The sequence below is a fragment of the Sylvia atricapilla genome, chromosome 2 (genome assembly GCF_009819655.1).
Source record: "Sylvia atricapilla isolate bSylAtr1 chromosome 2, bSylAtr1.pri, whole genome shotgun sequence".
NCBI lineage: Eukaryota > Metazoa > Chordata > Aves > Passeriformes > Sylviidae > Sylvia > Sylvia atricapilla.
The window spans coordinates 52,233,365-52,253,417 of NC_089141.1; the positions used below are offsets into that span (position 1 = coordinate 52,233,365).

General features: G+C 42.3%; 2 protein-coding genes across 2 annotated transcripts in view; both read right to left on the bottom strand.

Annotated features, from left to right (window-relative positions):
• Positions 1-16,804, bottom strand: part of TRIM13 (tripartite motif containing 13) — a 212,133-nt gene extending 195,329 nt beyond the window's left edge. Inside the window, exons 1-2 of the mRNA XM_066313248.1 lie at positions 16,771-16,804; positions 9,856-12,071 (exon numbers count right to left, since the gene is read on the bottom strand). Coding sequence (XP_066169345.1) covers positions 10,839-12,071; positions 16,771-16,773 — 1,236 coding nt within the window. The 5' untranslated portion in view covers positions 16,774-16,804 and the 3' untranslated portion in view covers positions 9,856-10,838. The remainder of the gene's footprint in view (positions 1-9,855; positions 12,072-16,770) is intronic.
• KCNRG (potassium channel regulator) lies at positions 2,485-9,227 on the bottom strand. The gene is made up of 2 exons (XM_066313249.1): positions 8,646-9,227; positions 2,485-6,818 (listed from the first exon to the last, which is right to left on the bottom strand). The coding sequence occupies exons 1-2, from the start codon at positions 9,221-9,223 to the stop codon at positions 6,566-6,568; spliced, it is 831 nt and encodes a 276-aa protein (XP_066169346.1). The 5' UTR covers positions 9,224-9,227; the 3' UTR covers positions 2,485-6,565.
• Positions 16,805-20,053: the final 3,249 nt, after the last annotated feature.

Genomic DNA, 20,053 nt, shown 5'->3' on the forward strand with positions numbered 1-20,053 from the left:
CAGCAGCTATTACCCACCTATTTGTTCACCCCTGTGAGATCTGCTTTTCCTTGTCCAGTAGCATTGACATTTCTGGCAGCTCTGTCCTCTCCTCAGCAGAGTAAGTTGTGTCTCTTTGGTCCCACAAAGGCCATGACTCTTTCCAGCCTAATTTTCTTCCTTTACTTCCTCTGGGTAATGAGAAAGAAGTGAGTTTACTGCCTTCTCTGAGCTCTGCCTGCCCTTACAATGTAGTCGCTTCCTCTGTTCCACCAGGACCTGGCTGAGGAGCAGGCTGAAGACATAGTAAAAACACAAAGATTAAAGGATGGAAGGATCAGCATGCCTTCTGTTTATTGTTGAATACAACATGGTAAATAAACCAGTATGTCAGCAATTACTTTATTACTCAGTTTAGATATCACTGGGGAACAAAAACCAAAAACCATAAACCAGCCTTTTCAGAAGGCCCTCAATGAAAGCTACAAACTGCCTTTAAAATTCAAAGAAAACTCAGCTCCTGACTCCAAAGTACTAGTAAAATCCCAGACTTGATGTTTCCAATCTATTGCCTTTTTTTTTTCCAATGGAGAATCAGGATGGAACAATGTTGCAATGTTTAATTCTTCGCAGTTTCAGCAAGCACTCAGCTGACTGCTGTAACAGTAACTTGCTTAGAAAGCAAAGCCCTAAATTAATCTTCTACAGCAGACTTGTACACATTACTGTTTCCAGCCTTTAGGGCTACATTCATCATCCTGCTGACCAAAAAGAAGACACCAATTATTGAACCATTCCACTAGAATGAAAAGAGAGTAAAAAAGGAGGAAGGATTCTTGGAAAAAATTACACATCAGCTCACACTTCAGGAGGTTTTTTCAGCAGAAACTACACAATGATCTAAAAATCTGACTTTTTTTTAATGTAAGTCAGATTTATTTGTATTTTATATGATGACCAGTGATTTACATCTTATCCACCCATTTGTGAATATTCAGGGCTCTAGGCATATCTCCAACCAGAACCAGAATATTCAAATCATTATTGGTCCATCCACTTACTAGTTACAAGAATGCCTTCTGTGACTAATTATGGTCTGACTGCAGCAGGAGAGGCAGCTTCAAAGAATGGAAATCTTCAGACACACTAGCAGTTCCCTTGGTTCCCAAATTTGTTATTTATGTGGATTACATTGAGCTGACAGATTTAACTGGGCTGTTGAAGATATGGTCAAAGAAGCAGAGTCACTCCCTTCCCTTTTATTGTCTTCTGAAGACATAACAGTCATATGCATCTGTCACTAGAGAGAGGAAGTTCTCCATCACTGGACTTCATTTGGGGTTTTATAGACTGTTTCAGTAGCATTTGGGAATAGATCAATATAATATTTGGTAAGGAGTTGTATTTCTTCGTGATGCACTGTAAATCTTTTATTGAAGATACTCCCACTGTTTATTGTTGAAAATCGATAAAAATAAACCTTGTAAAGTCAAATCCTGGCAATGGTTCAGCACAAATCAGAGGGAAGGAGTAAGAGGCAATGAGCCTCCCTCCACTTCTTGGATAATTCCCAGCTTGTTTCTCAGTGAATATTTAGTAACACTTTCCAGCAATCTAGGAACAAATAATAATTAAAAAAAAGTATTCAAAGTTATGAATGCTTCATTGTGAACTCAAACAGGACTTTTGATCCACTCTGGTAGCTTTCTGGTACTGAATTCAGCTGTGGATCAAAACAAAGTATCACCCAGGTTGTGCTGGATGTACCTGAGACCCATTCAAGAGACTGATAAAAGCACATCAGCCTTGCTTGGGTCAGATTAAGGGAGTTGGTTTTGAGCACTGGAAAGCTGGAAACCAACCAAAATAGGTAGAAACTGGGAAGAGTTCACTGGGCAGAAGTTTCTCCGAAGTTAACAGAAGTTACTATCACTGGGAATGATGCAATTACTCCAGCATCACTGTTTTACCCTATGGCTATTAATTCCTCATACACAGCATTGTAGGGAGGATCTTCTACTACTTCCATGAAATTCACTTTTGAAGTGAAAAATTGTTTGGAATTATTTAGTAAAGAGAGAAATTTCCAGTACTATGGCCAGCATAAAGAGATCAGTCTTAGTCTAAACAGCATCTTAGTCTATTGTATCAATTTCTAGATCTTTATTTAAACATCTATTCTTAATCATTTATACAATCACGTGAATGCTGACTTCAGAACCTATAAAATGCAGTAACTGCATTTCCCAAAGAAACGAAAACCCTCATGAACTGTCACTGAAATCAATACCCAACGAACAAGAAGATATTTCACAAGACTGTCCTTCCTGGTATCAACAAGATACTGAACAATTCAAGTGGTAAATACATGACATGTCCCTGAAAGAGACAATAACAATGACACAAGAGACTTCCTAGTGTATGAAGAAGCAGGCAAAAAGTTAAAAGCACAAAAAATGTCACAAATCACTAGAAGAGGACATCAGCATGGTGCAATAACGGGGATGCAAAGTGTGGTACCTCTATCCTGTTGGGACATCCAACAAGCACCACAAGATTGTACTGGCAAAGCCCTTGACAGTCTTGCATATAGAAACACAGGATGAAACCCAGCTATAAAGGAAAGAAAAGTGATTAAAATGAGAAAGTGTAGAGCAAATGAGGCGTTCCTTTTCTGAATCATCTGCCTTTTGTAAATCCCACAAGCTATCACCGCATTTCGGATGATCTCCTTCTGCCAATGTTCACTGCAGTCCCCACGGGTGGGGCAGGATAATGGTGCTGCCTCACCGTTTAATTTCTTTTTCCCCTAGGGCCCTTTCTGCTTGCCTGTTACAAAGCACAGAGCTCACTGTGAGAGTGAGTGAGTGAGTGAGTGAGTGAGTGAGTGAGTGAGTGAGTGAGTGAGCTGTCCCAGTCCATTTCTAGCATCACAGGCAATAGAACAGTTTCCACATTTCTGCTGAATCCAGGGAAGATTAAAAAGGCAAATACAGCACTGGAATCAGCAAATTTTGCATCTTCACAGGGAAAAAAAGGAATTCTCTTGAGAAAGCTGGCAATGACTTGAAGTGGATTATGTCAGGGATAACAAATTACTTTATTGGAAAATAAAAGTCAAGATGTCTCAAAATCCATTTCCATGTAATCAAAAATAGAGCTAGATGTGAGCAATCAAGAGCTGCTGGTTCTGTCACAAGTAGAAGCACAACCAAGTCACCTACAACACACTGCTAGTCTAGCAGAGATTGTGTCGTGAGAAACCAGAGCTGAATTGCCTGCCAAGGTTTGGGTGCAAGTACTCGGTTTAGCACATAATGTGGTTTTGACAAAGCAGCTTTTAAAATCACTCAGACTCATAGTTCCTATCAGCCAAATTCACTTGTACAGCTGTTTTCTGTGTGAACAACTCTGCTGAGCACACACCACACAGTGTGCTCTCTGCTGCATCTCTGCTTGTTTAGGGCTTCAGAAGGGAAGGTGCAGTAAAAACATTGTCCACTACTGAATTCCTGCCTTGGTGCCTGCAGGTTACACTGCATACCACTTCAAAGAGAACACAGAATCCTGGCTCAGTAACACTTTACAGTAGCTTAAATAACTTCACAAGGTGGAGGCCAGCTGAAGATCCTCCTAGTAAATCAGTGCCATTTTTATTTTAGTTTGTCCATGAATGAAATTAATTTCACCTGTTCCTCCATAATTACTGCTATTTAGTTGTAGCTTCAAGCTACACAACACCTGTAGCTCTACCACCACTGCTTCCTTCTTCTGTATAAAGAAATCCAGTCAGGTGCTTTCCTTGAAGAATCAGCTTCAATTAATTAATCTTCCATTTAATTAATTAATCTTCCATTAAAGTCATGGGTATCTTATTGGTATCAGTCAGACACTTGCAACAGATTTCTATCAGGTTGTTCACACACGTGCTGTCAAACTTATTTAAGGAACTACCAGTTAAAACAACAAAAACAAACCAACAACAACAAAACAACAAAATGAAAGCCTTGTGTAAGAAAGAGCCTAGTCATGTTCTCTGCAGGAACACAAAATGACAGAAGGTGACACTTGTCAGTTCAGAGCTAAGTAAGAATAAATGCTGGAAGAACTCTGGGAACCCAAGCTTGTTGATGGTCATGTGCTTTGCTTCCAAAAGAAGCACAGAATCATAATACACTGTTACCCATGGGCAAGTTAAAGCACATATGGTTCTTTACATGACAGCAACTTGCACTGGTATATTTTCTAGAGCCAAATATTGTATTCATAGAATGATGCTGGTGTTAAATAAAAATTAACCCATGAAAGGAATCAGAAAGTGCTCAGTCCATCATAAAGTGTTACTGAAATGGTTGTATCAAACATTCATTTTGCCAAAGGGATGGAACATGGATGATGGCATAGGTAAAAGCTTTGTGGCTCTTAGAATTTGAAGTATTTTGTCTTTTCTTTCCCTTTATTAACAACAAAAAAAATTGGAATCCAAACTTCAAAGTGGCTGCTGCAGCAAGGAACAAAAAGTCCTTATTTCTGTGGTACCTGAAACACTGTAATTGTTACTATGAGGGGTTCTGAAACTTGTCTCAGCTTACATCACTGCAATTGGTGATCATTTAGGGCAAAATATCAAAATACAGCCTCAAGTCTATTTTTTAACTTTCCCTGTAAAAAGTTGCCTTTTTTTTTTTTTTTTTTTTGTCTTGTGCTTTACATTGCTATTGGCTAGTCCCTCCACCTACAATATCCACAGTCGATGATTCACCCAATAATCAACATCATAGCTTCCAAAAAAGGAGTGTTGTCTAGAGTGCAGCAACTTGTGTGGGGACAGTCATCCCAGACAGCTTGTCTGCTTTGTCACCCAACATGCTCGAAGCCCACTACGACAGGCTTGCTAGAACAGACCTTCACAGGTCTCCACAGAAGCATGGAACAGGCCAGGCTGGAAGGGAACTCAAAAGATCATCTGCCCCAGTCTTTCATGTGAAACGCAGCTACCATGAAATCATTTAGCATCCTCTTCAAGACTTCTAACAACGGAGACTCCACCACATCTGTGGAGAGGATGTTCAGTGAATGATGGTTCTCAATTTAACAAATATCTTACTTCAAGACAAATATGAACATTTTGGCATTATTGACCAAAAAAAAAAGCCATTTGAAGTGAAAGCATTCACTCTCACATTCCTATTTATTACATTATATAACCTGTAAGCAGCTTAGATGTAGTCCCATAATCACATTCTCAACCCAAACAGCTCTAGAACAAGCGAAGAGGACCTCACCGATTCTGCTGAGCTTCTGAACCTGGCTGAAGCTGAAATGCCTGAGAAGTAGCCAAAGAAAAGAGGTGTCTGATAGTGGCACCACCAGTCTGGGAAGATCCATTTCACTGAAACTCCTTAGGGCAAGAAATAGATGGCTGAGTCCCACCCCCATTATCAAGTGCTGCAAATAAAGTAATGCATTCACATTTTAAAACTAATGAAAAGCCAGATCTAATTGGTCAGTCAAGAAAGCTCAAGGTGGTTCTCCTGGGCTGTTCCAAACCTTAGGAAGATGGTGTTTTACCAGCAACAAAACTGGGATGCAACTCATGAATCCTTGAAGTTATTGGTATCTTCTTTCCCTGCCTTGATGGAAGGACAAAAGATTCTTAATTTATAAAGCTTCATTAATTTACCTCTCTCAATACCTGAGCTAATTCTGGCATCTTTACAAAGCTTTGTACAGGACTAATGTTCCTGAGACTCTTAAAGACACTTCTGCTAAGCCTTCCAACTGTGTTGTACTTAACAAGTGCTAAAAAATCCTTTGCACGATTTTGTTTGAAATTATACAAACTCTTTCATCTGAAGGGCTGTTTATCACATTTTCATCCTTTTTATGGTGAAAGCACTAAAAATTAACTGACCTTCTGTTCACAAAGATCTTTATAATTTAATTCTCAAAACCAAAGAGCATCATAATGCCCCCAGAGTGGGAGGACAGAGGAATGTTCTGCAACAGACAGTCACATATTATTTCACAGACCTCAGTGATAGCTTTCACAAAGCTACACAGCAGCACAGCTCAGGATGTTCTCCTTACACTGCTCTCAGCCAACTGCAAGAGAGTCAGTGAATGGAAGCACTAATCAATCGTTGGGGTTTGCATTCCTCCTCCAGCCACTTCTCCAGACTGTTGGGATAACAGTTGCATCAAGAAGTTATTTCTTCATGTATGACCATGTTTTTAAAATCTACTTGCAGATCAGCACAGAACATAAAAACAATTTTCTAGAAGAGATGGGTGATGCTTTGCAAGTCCTCATGTTAATTTTAGCCACAGAGAAAAAAAACAAAAACAACTCTTGGAAATACTGAAATCTGGTCCACAAACCCAGTATTGAATCCGGGCTTCTTTTACTTAAAGAGGGTAGAGCGGTAAAAGGCAAGAAAGCATTTTTTCCCCTAAATACTTGAAAGAAAATGTGTTTGTTACTTCCCTCAATAGCTGCAGTTTCAAACAAGCCAAAACAACAACAAAAAGGCTACCAGTGCTGACACATTGCTCTTCTACGTTCAAAAGATGGAAGGAAAAGCCTTTATTTTCCTTTCTGCACTTGGCTTCTCCTTGCCTGTGCCACCCCAGAGCTCCCTGGGGTTTGGTTCACCATGATGGCAAGGCCTGCTGTTCTCTTCATCCTCTCAAAAGTGTAGCATTCAACCTTCTCTTCACTGGTGACTGTCCTGGTGCTTATGAGGCGAAATCCATCTTTGAGTAAAGTGTCAAACAGCAGGCCTAGCACATTAGTACCATTAATCAGCTTTCTATTATCAGGCTTTATGGAAACATACCTAAAATCAGGAAAAAAAACAACCAGTTACAACACACTTTAACTACTTCTTGACAGTGTAGATCAGCACAGCTGCACTGTGTTTACAGCAACCAAGGCTCCAGATATTTTTTTCCTCTTTTAAGGACAACCGGACTCTTTCCTTCATTATGAGTAATTCTCAGTTCATCAAGTTACGTGCTGAGGAAGAAGTGCTTCTCTTTCACACCCTCCCCCGCCACAAAACATATTTTCTTAAGAAATATCTGTGACAATCCTCATCTTGTCTCACTTAACGGGGGAGAAGGGAGCAGCAGGCTCTGCAATGCTCTGCAACAGTTTTTCAGGTAAGAGTAAATGATGGACAGCAGAGTCATGTTCACCTCAAAAGCATCACTCTCCAACATACAGAATCTCTCTCTACAAACAGTGACATTTATTGCAAAGTTACCTTGTACAGCAGGTCGTGTGGTAACAAATATGAAAATCATTTTCACATGGCCTCAAATTGATTTGATATAAAGTACAGTGTAAGAATCTATCCAGACATTCTGAAGAGCAGAAGTCAGGTAAAAATACTATTACAAAATATATAAACTGACGGGTGAAATTGTTCCACAGCTCACAGAAAAGTACACCAAATGTTCAGGGAAAGCACAAGAAAGGCAAAAAGTCACCACCAAAGATTAAGAAGACAGAAATTCAGCAAGGCAACATAATCAAATTTTACTAGTTTCATTGCTCAAGATAAGCTTTTTTATTGATCTGCAGAGGGAAATTTTTACCAAGTCTGACGAAATAAATGAAAAAAATCAGAAATATTTTCCACTACTTAAGTTGCCATAACCCACTCAACCAATTGCTAGTTCATTAAAATTAGTAATATGTTAAAAATAAAAGGTTTGGCAAATAAACATACATTGCTTCACAAATGCAAGTAGTTTTTATTCTACTTTCTTAGCCAAAGAAAGCTGGAAGAAAGATAAACTTTATTTTCTTAAAAAAAACAATCAAAAGACTGCTGTGTTGGTTCATATATTCAAATAGAATAACCCTTTTGGAAATATTTCAATGACATTTCCATAAAATTCCAGATGTTCTAACAGCCACAGTGGACAAATTAGGTTAACATTTTCTTATACAGTAAGAACATGTCTCCATACAATAGAGACATCCAGCAAAGATAGTTTAAAAAACCTAAAAAGTCAGTAGAATATGATACTGCTATCACAGAAAATACTGATACACAGTTATCTTAATAAAAACAGAACCTGGCTCTGAATTCAAAGAAAACCCACTGTGAAACATATAGTTAATAATCTGTCTCTTCTCCCTCCTCCTAATAAAAAGCACTACAAAAGCTTTCCCCAAAATGCTGTCTCAGTCCCACTGGAGTTTTTAACCCTTCTTGCCATTCTGTTTCCTGTTTTCTACATGAAAGCCTTTTGCACCATAAGATAGTGGAGATTTTAGGCTTTCCCCCAGTACTTCTGTACTTTGTTTCCTTTGCTTCATTTTACTGTATTTTTCATGTTCTCTAGAAGGTGATACTGTGAAATTCTAAAATGAGTGAGGAGAAAATGGCAGAGAGAGAGAATAACCCAAGAGAGCTCATAAACAAACATCAAGAACAGTATTTTAGAAAGCCAAAGAACAGGCAAATCAGTGTAACAAATTAAACTGGGTGTTTCAGAACTAGAAAAAAGATTACATTGAATGGAAAAAAAGGAAAAATATTTCTTTCCTTTCAGTTTCTTTAAAATGAACTTTGCTACCATGTAGCATGCACTTCATGAACTGGAAGTCACAAAGACATACTCATAATGAGAAGTCACTCTAGGAACAGTACCTGGCCATGAACTGGTCACCAGCAGAATACTCAGTACCACAGAGAAAAACCAGATCGTGATGAGAGGGTCTTTCTAAAGGAAGTGGAACGAGTGGTTTCTGAGAAGGAAAAGGGCTGTTCCAGCCCTGTCCTGACTGCTGCCCTGTAAACACAGTGATCTGCTCAGCTAGTGCCCCAATGGTGGTACTGCAAGAACCAAAGATCCGGAAAAAAGTCTGCATTTCTCGGAGAGAAAAACGCACTTCCAAGATCTCCAGCCTCGGCTTCAGCAAATGTTCTTGGCTCAGGAGGTTGGCCAGGGGGTAGAGTTCATAGAATTCCGCTTCTCTCTGCAGCCTCTGATAGTCTGAGAAATCAGTTGGTAAGGACACCTGGAGAGTCCTCAAGAAGTCCATGATGTAACTAAACAAAGCTCCATCTCTGTCCACAAAAACCTCTCCATTCACCAGTTTAAATTCCCGGTTATCGTCATTCACCATCCGTGCCAGCCTGGACTCAGGGAACTGCTGCAAGGTAGAAGCCCGGGTTACAAATCTCACACCTCCCACATTCAGAACGATCACCTCTCGACTACTCATGGCTACCTCAGCCACTCAGGAATTGCAGCTCTCTCATCTTCATGTCTGTGACTTGATCCTTCCTAAACTGCAATGCAGCTGCAAGAACCCTTGCGTGCTTTAAGCAAGCATTTGGAGTGAGGTGTGGAGCAGCAACAGGATTCCCAGGCAACAACTATGTAAATATCATGTACAATAGTTTTGTTTGCTGGGTTTGGTTGCTTGGAAACTTTGATTCTTGGAATTTAATGTTTTATTTTTGAAATTAACAGCTTGCAAGGACTACCAGAATACAGTGAACTGACTGTCACAACTTATGAAACCTTGAGAGAGGCCAACAAATATTCTTAAAGTATGGCACATATTATGTTTGTTTTCAAGAAATGTCAGTTCAACTTTTTCATTCCATACGCTGCTGTTCATAGGACCACTGCAAAAAGAGGTTAGATGTGCTTCAGGCAAGTACCATATGCTCCGAAAGAAGGGCACTTCAGAGAACTCAACCTTAAGGTTCCCTTTAAATCACTGTTATCTAAGGCCAAGTCCATACAACCAGAAAATTCAATTAGCTCCTGAAATGAGATACACAAAAACACAGTAACAGCAGGAGAAAACCTATACAAGGTTCTTCAAACACAACCACATCCATACACCTGCTGCTGCATCACACAACCTGTTCCAGGAATCATTGAATCATTTTTCCTGGCTTTTGGAATTGCAATCTGGAAGGGCAGAGGGAGACAGGAGAGCGGTTCTTATACCTGCCACCTCTGCAGAGCTAGACCCTAGGCTGCCTTCCTGAGGCAGACCCCTGCATGCCTTTGACTGCACTAAGTTCTTCATGTTAAGGCCGGTTTTTAAGAAAGTGTGGCTTCAGAGAAACATGGATCTAACAAAACAGCTCAGCTACCCAAACAATTTGATGTTGGAAAAGTAAACTGCAAAGTATGAACTATCTGCAAAGTACATACCATCTTGCAGCCTGTGCTTATCATAACCTCTAGAATTCATGTTTGCCCTGAAGATACATTTTTGTATAGAACACATACAGAACGCATAATCTGAATGCACAGGGTAATTACAACATTTGGTTATAAAAAAAAACCCCACCACAAAACCAAACCAAAACATATAGCTATTTCAGAGAGAAGTAATATCATCAGATAGAAGCTGGTTCCAGAACATGAATGATGCACACTGCATTTTGCAGTGGAAGGCCAGTCCTCAGCAAACCTGTCAGCACAGTGCTCACCTCAATCACAACTCTCCTTCCTCTTTCCAAACAATCTTCTCAGTTAGGATTTTTTTTTAAACTACAATCTCTTATCTTATTCTACAATTACATTAACATTAAACTAAAGATACAATTTGGCCCTATATTTTGGTAAGAATAATGATTTACAGTGAGTAATATTCCCATAATCACCACTGAAAGAAGAATCCACAAAGTGTATTTCAAAGCTCCATTTCACTTTCTGTTTAAGCAGTGTTCAAACTATGTGAACATTATTAATGTTCTGGAATAATTTTGAATCTTTGAACGTTTTCACTGGAAGTCTGAAAAGACCAATTAATTTAAGAAGTTCCATGTTTTCTTCCCCAGATCTCTCTTAGTTCTTATATTCCAGCAGACACCTCACAACAGTTTATATTTGCACACAAACTGTGCAACGTTATCCAGTACAACCAACGTATAGTTTTTACACTTTTCTCTTAAAAGTGAAGCTCCATCTGTCATCTGTTCCCAGTAAAAGACTGCATGATCTGCTATCTCCACGGTATCTGCCAAATAGGACAAGCAAACTGTAAGGAACTGAGATTTCCAGCACTGCAGATTGTCAGTGACTGACTCCACAAAGGACATTCTGGTGATGGCAAGAATGAGCAAGAAAATAAGAGAGTTCACTATAAATCTGCGTGAAAAGACTGAGGGAATCTTGAATTTAAAAGAGTTGCTTTCCTGAGGCAAGGAAAGTTTGTCCACATCAACAAGTTTTATTCCATTCCACTGGCTGGTATCAAAGCTCTTCATTGTGGGACTGATGTCCACAGTGGAACAAGGTAAAGGGGTTTCTTTGAGCACCTTGATTTTTTCCCTGAACTCCTGCATCTGTTGCAGAAATATAATGGGTTCAGACACATCTTTGAAGGCCTCTGCAATGTTAAAAGCCATCCGCTGCTCTTGCAGAATCGTGTTCAGTTTATTGATTTCTGGATCGTAGGCCTGCATCACTGCAAGCTTCATGGTCTCAAAGTCAGACAGAATCTCATTTCGCTTCTGCTCCAGCGTGTGCTGCAGCTTCTCAAAGAACTCCTTCACTTTGTCAGAATCTTTTGTCAGCATCTGCAGAGCTTTCCTCTTACTGGTTTCTAAGGTATCCAGCCGTGAGAGGGCATCTCCACAACGCCAAGTTTCAAAGCCCTGAAACAAGGTTTCAAAAGCCCGCTTCTCCTGGGAATAAGCTTCTTCAATGGAACAGAAAACGTGCTTTGTGTGGTCACCACGGGTGGCACAAACCCCACAGATCAGCTGCATGTCTGTCCGGCAAAAAATGTTAAGGGGTTGTCCACTGTGCACTTTGCACACAGGCATTTTTGGAGTTACCTTGATTTTGTTGTACTTCTCCACGATACCTTTCAAGGAATAGTTGACCTGCAAGCTGTTGACTCCAGTGACAGGAGTCTCCTTCCTGCATGTAGGGCACTTGAAAGGGGATGGCCTCCAAAGCACATTCCGCACATTTCCCTCAAGAATTCCTTCCAGACACTTTCTGCAGAAATTATGTGAACAGGGCAGGACACGAGGATCATCAAACAGGCTACAGCAAATGGGACAGGTCAGATCTTCCTCTAGGAGCTCCATCATATCCTAGGAAAGAGAAAAAAGATGGTGACAGAACTTACAAAACTTATTTCTCCCTCAAGGAGACCATACAAAAACCAATCTTCATCTGAGACAGTGAGATGTATTTTTTTTCCTCCAGTATTCTGAAGACAGTGCCTCAGCTGGCTTTCTGCAGCCAGTACCCCTTGGCTGTGGTATCTGGCCAACAAATGGCAGGCACAAGAATCGTGCAATGTTCAGGCAGAACCACTTTTTTGGATTCACAACTAGAAATGCTGGAAAAGAGCACTTGCCAATCCCAGCAAGAATTCTGAAAGAAAATAACTCATGTACTCATAGTAACAGTACAAGGCTTACATCTTTCCTTGCTGATGCAATATACAGAAATGGGATTTGCACAGAAGATACCCAGCCAATACACTCTGCTAGGATTTGATTACTTTCTACTTGCTCTACTCATGCAAATCTTCCAGTTTCAAACCCCACACACTGGTACTGTAGACAATACTAAAAGTGACTGAAAAAGCCCAGCTGCAGTATTTCTGCTGCCTCAGAATACATTATGTGTCTTTGTGCTCTACTTGCAAGGCCAAAGGAAAGTCACCACTCACTTTAAGAACCAGCTTTTCTCTTGCTCCTGCAATATTTTTAAATAACCAACTGAATATGTTACTATTGAGCTATTCAGCATAAAACTAAAATACTTCAAATAACAGCTGCCCATAATCCTTTATAATTCATCATGAAACAAAACTGTTAAAACATTTTTACTCATCTGCAATCTCTATTTCCAATTCCATTCTCACAGCATTCATGCCTCAGTAATTTGTTTCTGTAGAGAGAACCTACAGGAAGAATATTTATCATGTAATGCTTCCTACTGTAAAGTCTCAGTGAAGGGACCCAGCACACTACCCTCCTCCTGCCTCTAACTAAAGCCAAGTTCTCAGATGCAGACACTTTGTAACTTGCAGCATGCTCTAAGAAAACAAATAGCTAATAAAGACCAAAATAGGTGACAGTCTGTATCATCCAAAGCTCTCGAACACTTAGTTTTGAGCTATAATTAGAAAGATGCTTCCCTTGCATAAATTCCTTCCATATTATACAACATATATTCATACATATGAAATAAAATTCCTTTTATAAATTGAAAGACATCACAGAAAAGTGCATCAAAGTACTGCTGTGACATCAAGGCATGTGAATGAGCTCTTAAGTAGTTTTGATGTAATTTCTAAGGCTTCTGTCCCATCAAAGGAATATGAAGTGGAAAATATGGAAGCCAAGAAGAGAGGTGCAAGAGAAAATCCATGCTGCAAAGGACAAGAAGAGCAATAAAATCAATGCCACTGATTCAAGGAAAGCAAAATTCACTATCAGGAAGAAAGGTGAGGTCAGTCCTGCCTTTCTTCACAAAAGGACCAATAGTCCCAGTAAGACTTCACAGTAAAAGTCATTCTTGGGAAGTGCAAGCAAACCTCCCATGTTTTCAAGTGAGGAGGAGGGATCGTCACAACCCGGAAATTCAGTAGAAAGTCTCGGTGGGCTGAACAAAGACAGCAGTGCCAGGGAACTCTTACCCTTTATTATATAGCTACCTTAACTCCAACAGCCATCACACTATTTAGTCGTAGAAGTGTTGGCTAACAAGCTCTTAACTATTACAATGAACTTTACCAAGCAGCCAACTCTGCCTGTAAACTTCAGCACAGAGCAAGGGGTAAAATCTGATTGCCACACTTGCTGGGACAGAACAAGACAGAAGATAGTAAAGATGGAAAATAGAGAAAGTGAAAAGACCACCAGTTCTTAGATCTCTCATCGGTCCTGCAACTGTGTACGGTCCAGATCTGGGATCAACAGAAGCCCGGGACGGATCCCCTCCCTTTTACAGTTTCCCATGGGCACATCCCCTCGTTTTTTGCGCCATTTCCTGCTGCTGGCGGACGCGCAGTGTGCCCTCGGAGCGCCGCGGGGAATGAGCGGGGTCCGGGAGCTCCCTTTAGCGAGGTGCCCGGCACCTGGCGCTTCTCTTGCCGCGGGCACACGAAACGTGAGCCTCCAGGCTGACTGCCCAGCCCAGCAATGAGGGAAGCTGCCTCAGAACAGCGCTGCCCTGCCTCAGCGGGACCCTCCCTCCCAATCCCAACTCTCCTGTCACAACACGACAACGATGCTTATGTGCTTATGCCCCTCCACATATTCTCTGTGCTTGCTGGAAAAGAGACTTCGGAAAAGTTGCCAGCTTTTTTACTCAGAACTAAAGTCAGGAGGCAAAAGAAGCCACCACTACAACTAAGGACCAAGTCCCAGAGAAAAGGTCTAATAACTCTAACTTATGGGTTTCCTGGAAGCTCACAGATCCCATTTAGAAACCTCATTTTCTAGGAGGAGAATGTAGGTGTAGAAGCACCTCTCATGCTCTCAAAGCAAGGCTTCTCTTCTGTCTTTTTCCTAGTGTTAAAAATAATGGGATGACAGGAAGATGATAATTTCATCCCTCCACTCCTGAGTCTTCCTTTATGTGAGCAGCTCCCTCTTTCCAACTTGAACTCATAGCTTTTTAGCCACAGTAGCAACACAAAGATCAGTTCTGCTCATGTGTTAAGAGGATAATAACTACAAGACTAAAATGACAGTTTTCCATCTCTTAGTAAATGGAAATGCACAGGGCAGAAAATATTTGCTCTGGTCCATCTCCTTTACCCTTACCCTTTACAAGGGAGGATTTTACATCCCACGTAGGGAGCTGGAAAAGCACCTTTGCATGCCTGACAGCAAAAACTGCAAACCAATTCAGAAAATGCTTACTGTAACACTTTCCATCAAAACTGCACAATAAACGCTGAAGATTTTCACATTCCTAAAAATACAAAAAACATACACAAAAAGGCTTCGTGATCCAACTAAAACTGTCCTGTTGCATTCAACCCCACTTACCCAATTACATAATTATTATTTATAAATAAAACTAAATTTCAAAACAACAGCATTAAAAACATTGGATTTAAAAAACTAAATGGGCATGTCTACAAATTTCTCCTCCTCCCCCTCTTACAACCACCAGAAATACCAAACCAAAAATACTGAAGACTTGTATGACTGGTTGGACAGATTAACTTCAGTCTGCTTTAGGATATTAATTTCAGACAGTAAATCATCTGTGGATTGAAACATCCCTTAGCAACCTGGTATTTGTGTGATGAACTACAGAGACATTTCAATTTTTCCACTGGGAATTTCTCTGTGTAACTTCTCACCCAGGTTTGGGTGGTCCTGGAATTCTCCACTTGGAGCACACAGACCAAAAGCATCTCTGGGTACAAACCCAACAGCTGTCATCCATCAGAAATAGCAACTTGCACAGATTTATCATTATAAAGAAGAAGGGCAAACAACATCAAACCATAAAAGCAAAACCAGTCACAGTAGCTTTTTCCCACACTCCAGAGAGAAATTCATTTAGCATGCTTCTCAGCACAGAAGCTGGGTTTATCGGCCAGCAGCATGCTGAAAGCAAAACCAGAATTTCACCAGGCTTCAAACAAAACAAAAAGGTAAATCCTGAATTACAAGTTTCCTGCAATGAGATGTAGCTGTTCTAAATGAGAACTGACCAAGTCAAGCTACATTTCAATAAGCAGTTGAGCTAGTCAGGAGAGGTCTCATCTCCCTTCCTTGGCAAGGACCCTGGTCTGTGTCAGGACCCCCATGAGCAATTTCACCAGCCTTCTGTCAGACTAGTGTGTTGAATCAGTGCTAAAAAAGAGTCCCACACAGAAGGGAAGGGAGATGGAAGATCCTCCTTCCAGCAGCAACGACCTTAATCCTGTTCACTCTGCTGAGAGAAACTGCAATCTAACGGAGGGCATTGTATACATTTTAATGTGGAACAACTGACTTCCAGGAGCAGTAGGTAACACAGGATTATAGAATGTTAAGGGTCTGAAAAGGACTGAAGATTATCTAGTCCCAACTCCCCCTGCCACGGGCAGGGACACCAACCACTAGACCAGGTTGCCCAAGGCCTTACCTAACCTGGCCAACCGCCCTGGGCAACCTGTTCCAGCGCCACCACCCTCACAGTAAAGAATTTCTTCCCAATATCTAAACAAAAATTTCCCTCTTCCCTTTCAGCTACTGGAAGGTTGCTATTCAGACAGCCAAAAAGACCTGGGTAAATTGCCCATGCTTTAAACCTGGCATTTCATGGTCAAAAGTTTTTCCAGGAGCACCAGGCAGATCCAAGCCGTTCAGATTCTAGAAAGGCAGGGAGGCCTGGAGAAATAAGCAATCTGTGCTCAGTGCATTCACAGCCCCATGAACAGCGTTTCACCCCCAGCGCCGGACGATCAGTCGAGCCCAGGGGCTACCCCAACGCTGGCCCCGGCGCTCACCCCCACGGTCCCTTCACCTGGCAGATGTTCCATTTTACATGGAACTGTTACAACGCCCCTCTCCAGTTCCAGCGGGGAATGGCCCCTAGGCGATGGCAGTGCAGCCAGCCGCCGGCCCTGGCCTCCGCGGGGTCACAGCGCTCCGCCGGGCAGCGCAGCCCGGGGCAGGGAGGCCCAGCCGTCCGCCCGCGCCCCGCCAAGCACAGCGCGGCTCACGGCGGATGGCGGCTCCGGCCGCAGCGGCCCCCGGGCCGGGCGCTGCCGCCGCCCCTCACAAAGCGCGGCCTGCGCTCGCCCTGCCGCCCCCGGGCCCCGCTACTCACCATGGCGGGCCGGGGAGCCCGCGGCGGGCGGGGGACCGGCCCCCTCGGTCACTCGCACGACTGGCCCCCGCTCCCGCCCCGGCCGCCGCCCGCCTTCCGGGCCTGCCGCTCCCGCCCCGCCGCCCGGCCACGGCCCGCCGCGGCCATCGCACGGGAGCCGCTGCCCGCCGTCCCACCCACCTTGGCCCGCGGCCGCCGAGCCGGCCCCAGGGCAGGAGCTGCTGCGGCTCTTCCCTTCCTCCACTTGCCTGTGAGCGGCCGGGAAAGCCTCCGGAGCTGCCGGGAGAGAGGGCCGGCGGTGGATGCTGCTTGCCTAAGGCGGCGGCCGTGGCTGCAGCCTGTGCCTCCGCCGAGATGTATACGGGCTTCTGTTGTCTGTTAACTCTCTTAAATTACACTTGAGCCCGCAGCTCACAGGCGCACGTTGCACAGCCTAAGGAGGGGCGCTGCCGGGTGACAATCCTGCTGGGCATCTGCCACCTTCCGAAAGCGCTTTTAAAAAACAAACAAAACAAACATAATTTGAGACGGATAGCCTTATGTGCTTCATAAAAGGATAGCGACTCATTCCTATTTGCTTGAACACACTGGTTATACCGTTTCCAACTGGTGAATCTCCTGGCCTGTTAACGTGCCTCTAAAACCTCTACAGGTTTTCCACAGTAACACTGACTAGTCCCAGGGAGATAGAGCAGAAGAGATCCCATGGCCACTTGAAGGGACATTCCAGTTACAGGACTATGAAACTGAGTCTGGAAGTTCTGAAATATCACAGGATCTTTGTATTGGGCATCTGTAATAAGTAATCAGCCCAATTTCATCAATGCCATTTTATTAAGAAATATTGAGAAATAGAAATTCGAAAAAAGCCACTAGCAATGGACAGCATCGAGCCCAGGATGGATGCTGTGTGAACCTTAGAACCAGCAGCGTGCAGTACCCCCATTCACAAAGTCTGCTTTTGCAGGGCTGACTTATATACATTTTTCAGCCAGAAAGAAGGTTGCCTCATCCCATTGTCCACTCAGTTGTTGTTTCATATTCATATTTCTTTTCTCTCCAGTCTGCTGGTCCGAGGGCAGGGATGGGCGTCCGATTGCATTTATGGGAACCCGGCATTGGCACACACACCCAGGCCGATGTAGATACGATTTTTCTCAGGTGTTGATCACCGACCGACTGGGTGGTTGACAATTTCATCTCCTGAGAGGACCCATCTCCTGGTGGAGACACCCTTCTTTCTGTTGCAAATGCATTGCTTCCCCTGTTCCCAGCAGAGGCTTGCAATTTCACAATTACTTTTATTTGGTGGAATTAAAATGATTCAATACCTTATATTTCTATCAAACACGAATTAATTCTCCAATACTTATAACAGTATCTCTTCTGCAGTTCTGTTAGTTCTCAGTCAACAGAACATGTCTCACATCGAAGTCATACTGAACTTATTTTCAAGTTAGATTTTGTGAAATACTACATCAAAAGCTGTTCCCAAATGTACATACTCTACCTCCTGCATCCCTTCACTCCCCTACTCTGCACCCAGTGCAGTCACATCACTCATCAGCACAGGGGAGACTCTTCACGACCAGGATTACCCACACAAAGAACATCACGAATCAGACTGTATTTCTATCGAATGAAGCTCCCTTGCACATCTGATATTTTTCTTTTGATAATTTAGGGATCTGGATCTTAAAAGCCATTCAATAACATGCCAAGGTTATGCTTCCCCAATTTACTGCAGTTACTCCTCACCTGCTCTCCTTGATGCCCCACACAAGTTGGCCTGCCCGATCAGCTGAACTCAATGGGAACAGTTTGACCAAGGACAAGCAATTTTGAAAATTCCTTTCAGAGTGGCTACACACTGAGTCATTTCTTCCACTGTCCACTGGAGAACAGCCCCAGGAGGTAGAGTTGCTGCACAAAAGCAACTGAGACCTTCAGATGTATTTCAACATCCTGCTTGTTTCTTCTTAATTGTCCAGCATGTTGTTTGCTGTTTATTAAAAACAAGTCATTCCAGGTAGTTTCCCTCAGCCACCTAAACTGCTTTCAAGTGATATCCCAATGCTCGTGCATTTACATTTGCTGAGTACTCCTTGTCTACACTTTCCCAACAGCCACTTTTATATAAAGAATTTCTGGGTCCTATTAATCTTCTCCGTAATTTTATGGTTAAAGATTAACAACAACATGGCATTTTAGATTTCTCACTAGTTTTTTCCATATATTTCTCATACAACATTTTCCCCTGATATATTTTTAGACTATATTTTGTTCTCTATTAATTCTTTGGGCTGGGCCAACTCTGTCTCCTTATAAATGAAGAAGGAGCTGAATGGGTGGAAGAGTGGTTGCCTGACCACCTGGGATAATGCCTCTTCATTAGGTCCACCTGAAAATGTTCTTGTCCCTCTTTGCCTTTAATTTGTTCTGTCAAAGAGGAAAGCTTAAACTTCTGGGAAAACACGCAGCAGGATTTCTGTGCTTGGTGCAGAGAAACACTGCCTAGCCAGCACCCTACTTAAGTGTCCCATGGCTGTCCTGAGCATGATCAAACAGAATTCGGGCACTCTTCTACTTCTTATCTGACTGATGGAGTCACACACAACCATTTTGCACACAAGTCCTTCTTTCTATACTTTCAACTCTGCTTCAAACTTTCAAGCACTTTCAATAGCAGTTTGTTTATGAGCTGCAATCCTTCATCCAAGAGCATAGTGTCTTCCCAAGGCAGCATCAAAGGCTGGTTGTGGAAGCTTCAGAGAAAAGCTCTGGCTGATAGAAAAGAACATTTGTAGATCTGTGGAGTAGTAAATAAACAAAACCAAGGGAAATCTTCGTTCAAAGGAGAGGCCCAGCTTGAAAGGAGTTGTTAGGATAAATGCCACTTAGTTATGGGAGGGTTTAAAATACAGGGGTAGAAATTTGGAAGAAATTATACGATACTGGCAATTTCCAGATTCTGAAGACAAGCACCATATTTGTTGTAAGACAACGGGCAATCCTCTACTGTCATCTTTAAACTACAGAGAACCCAGATCATGGCTCTGCTAATAAGCACTATGCCAGGAGATTTCTGAGACTAAAGCTCTCTGTTGTGGTTCAGTCAGCGACCTCAGAGCTCACAGCTACTACTCCCCTTGTCTGTCCCAACTCTGCCAGCCTCTGCAGATGCTTTACCGAGCTGATTCCACCCACTCAGCCAGCAGAACGTTATCCCCTCTTCTTTGTCGAGGTGAGTTTTGTGTTGATTCAACAAGTTAAATCAGTCCAA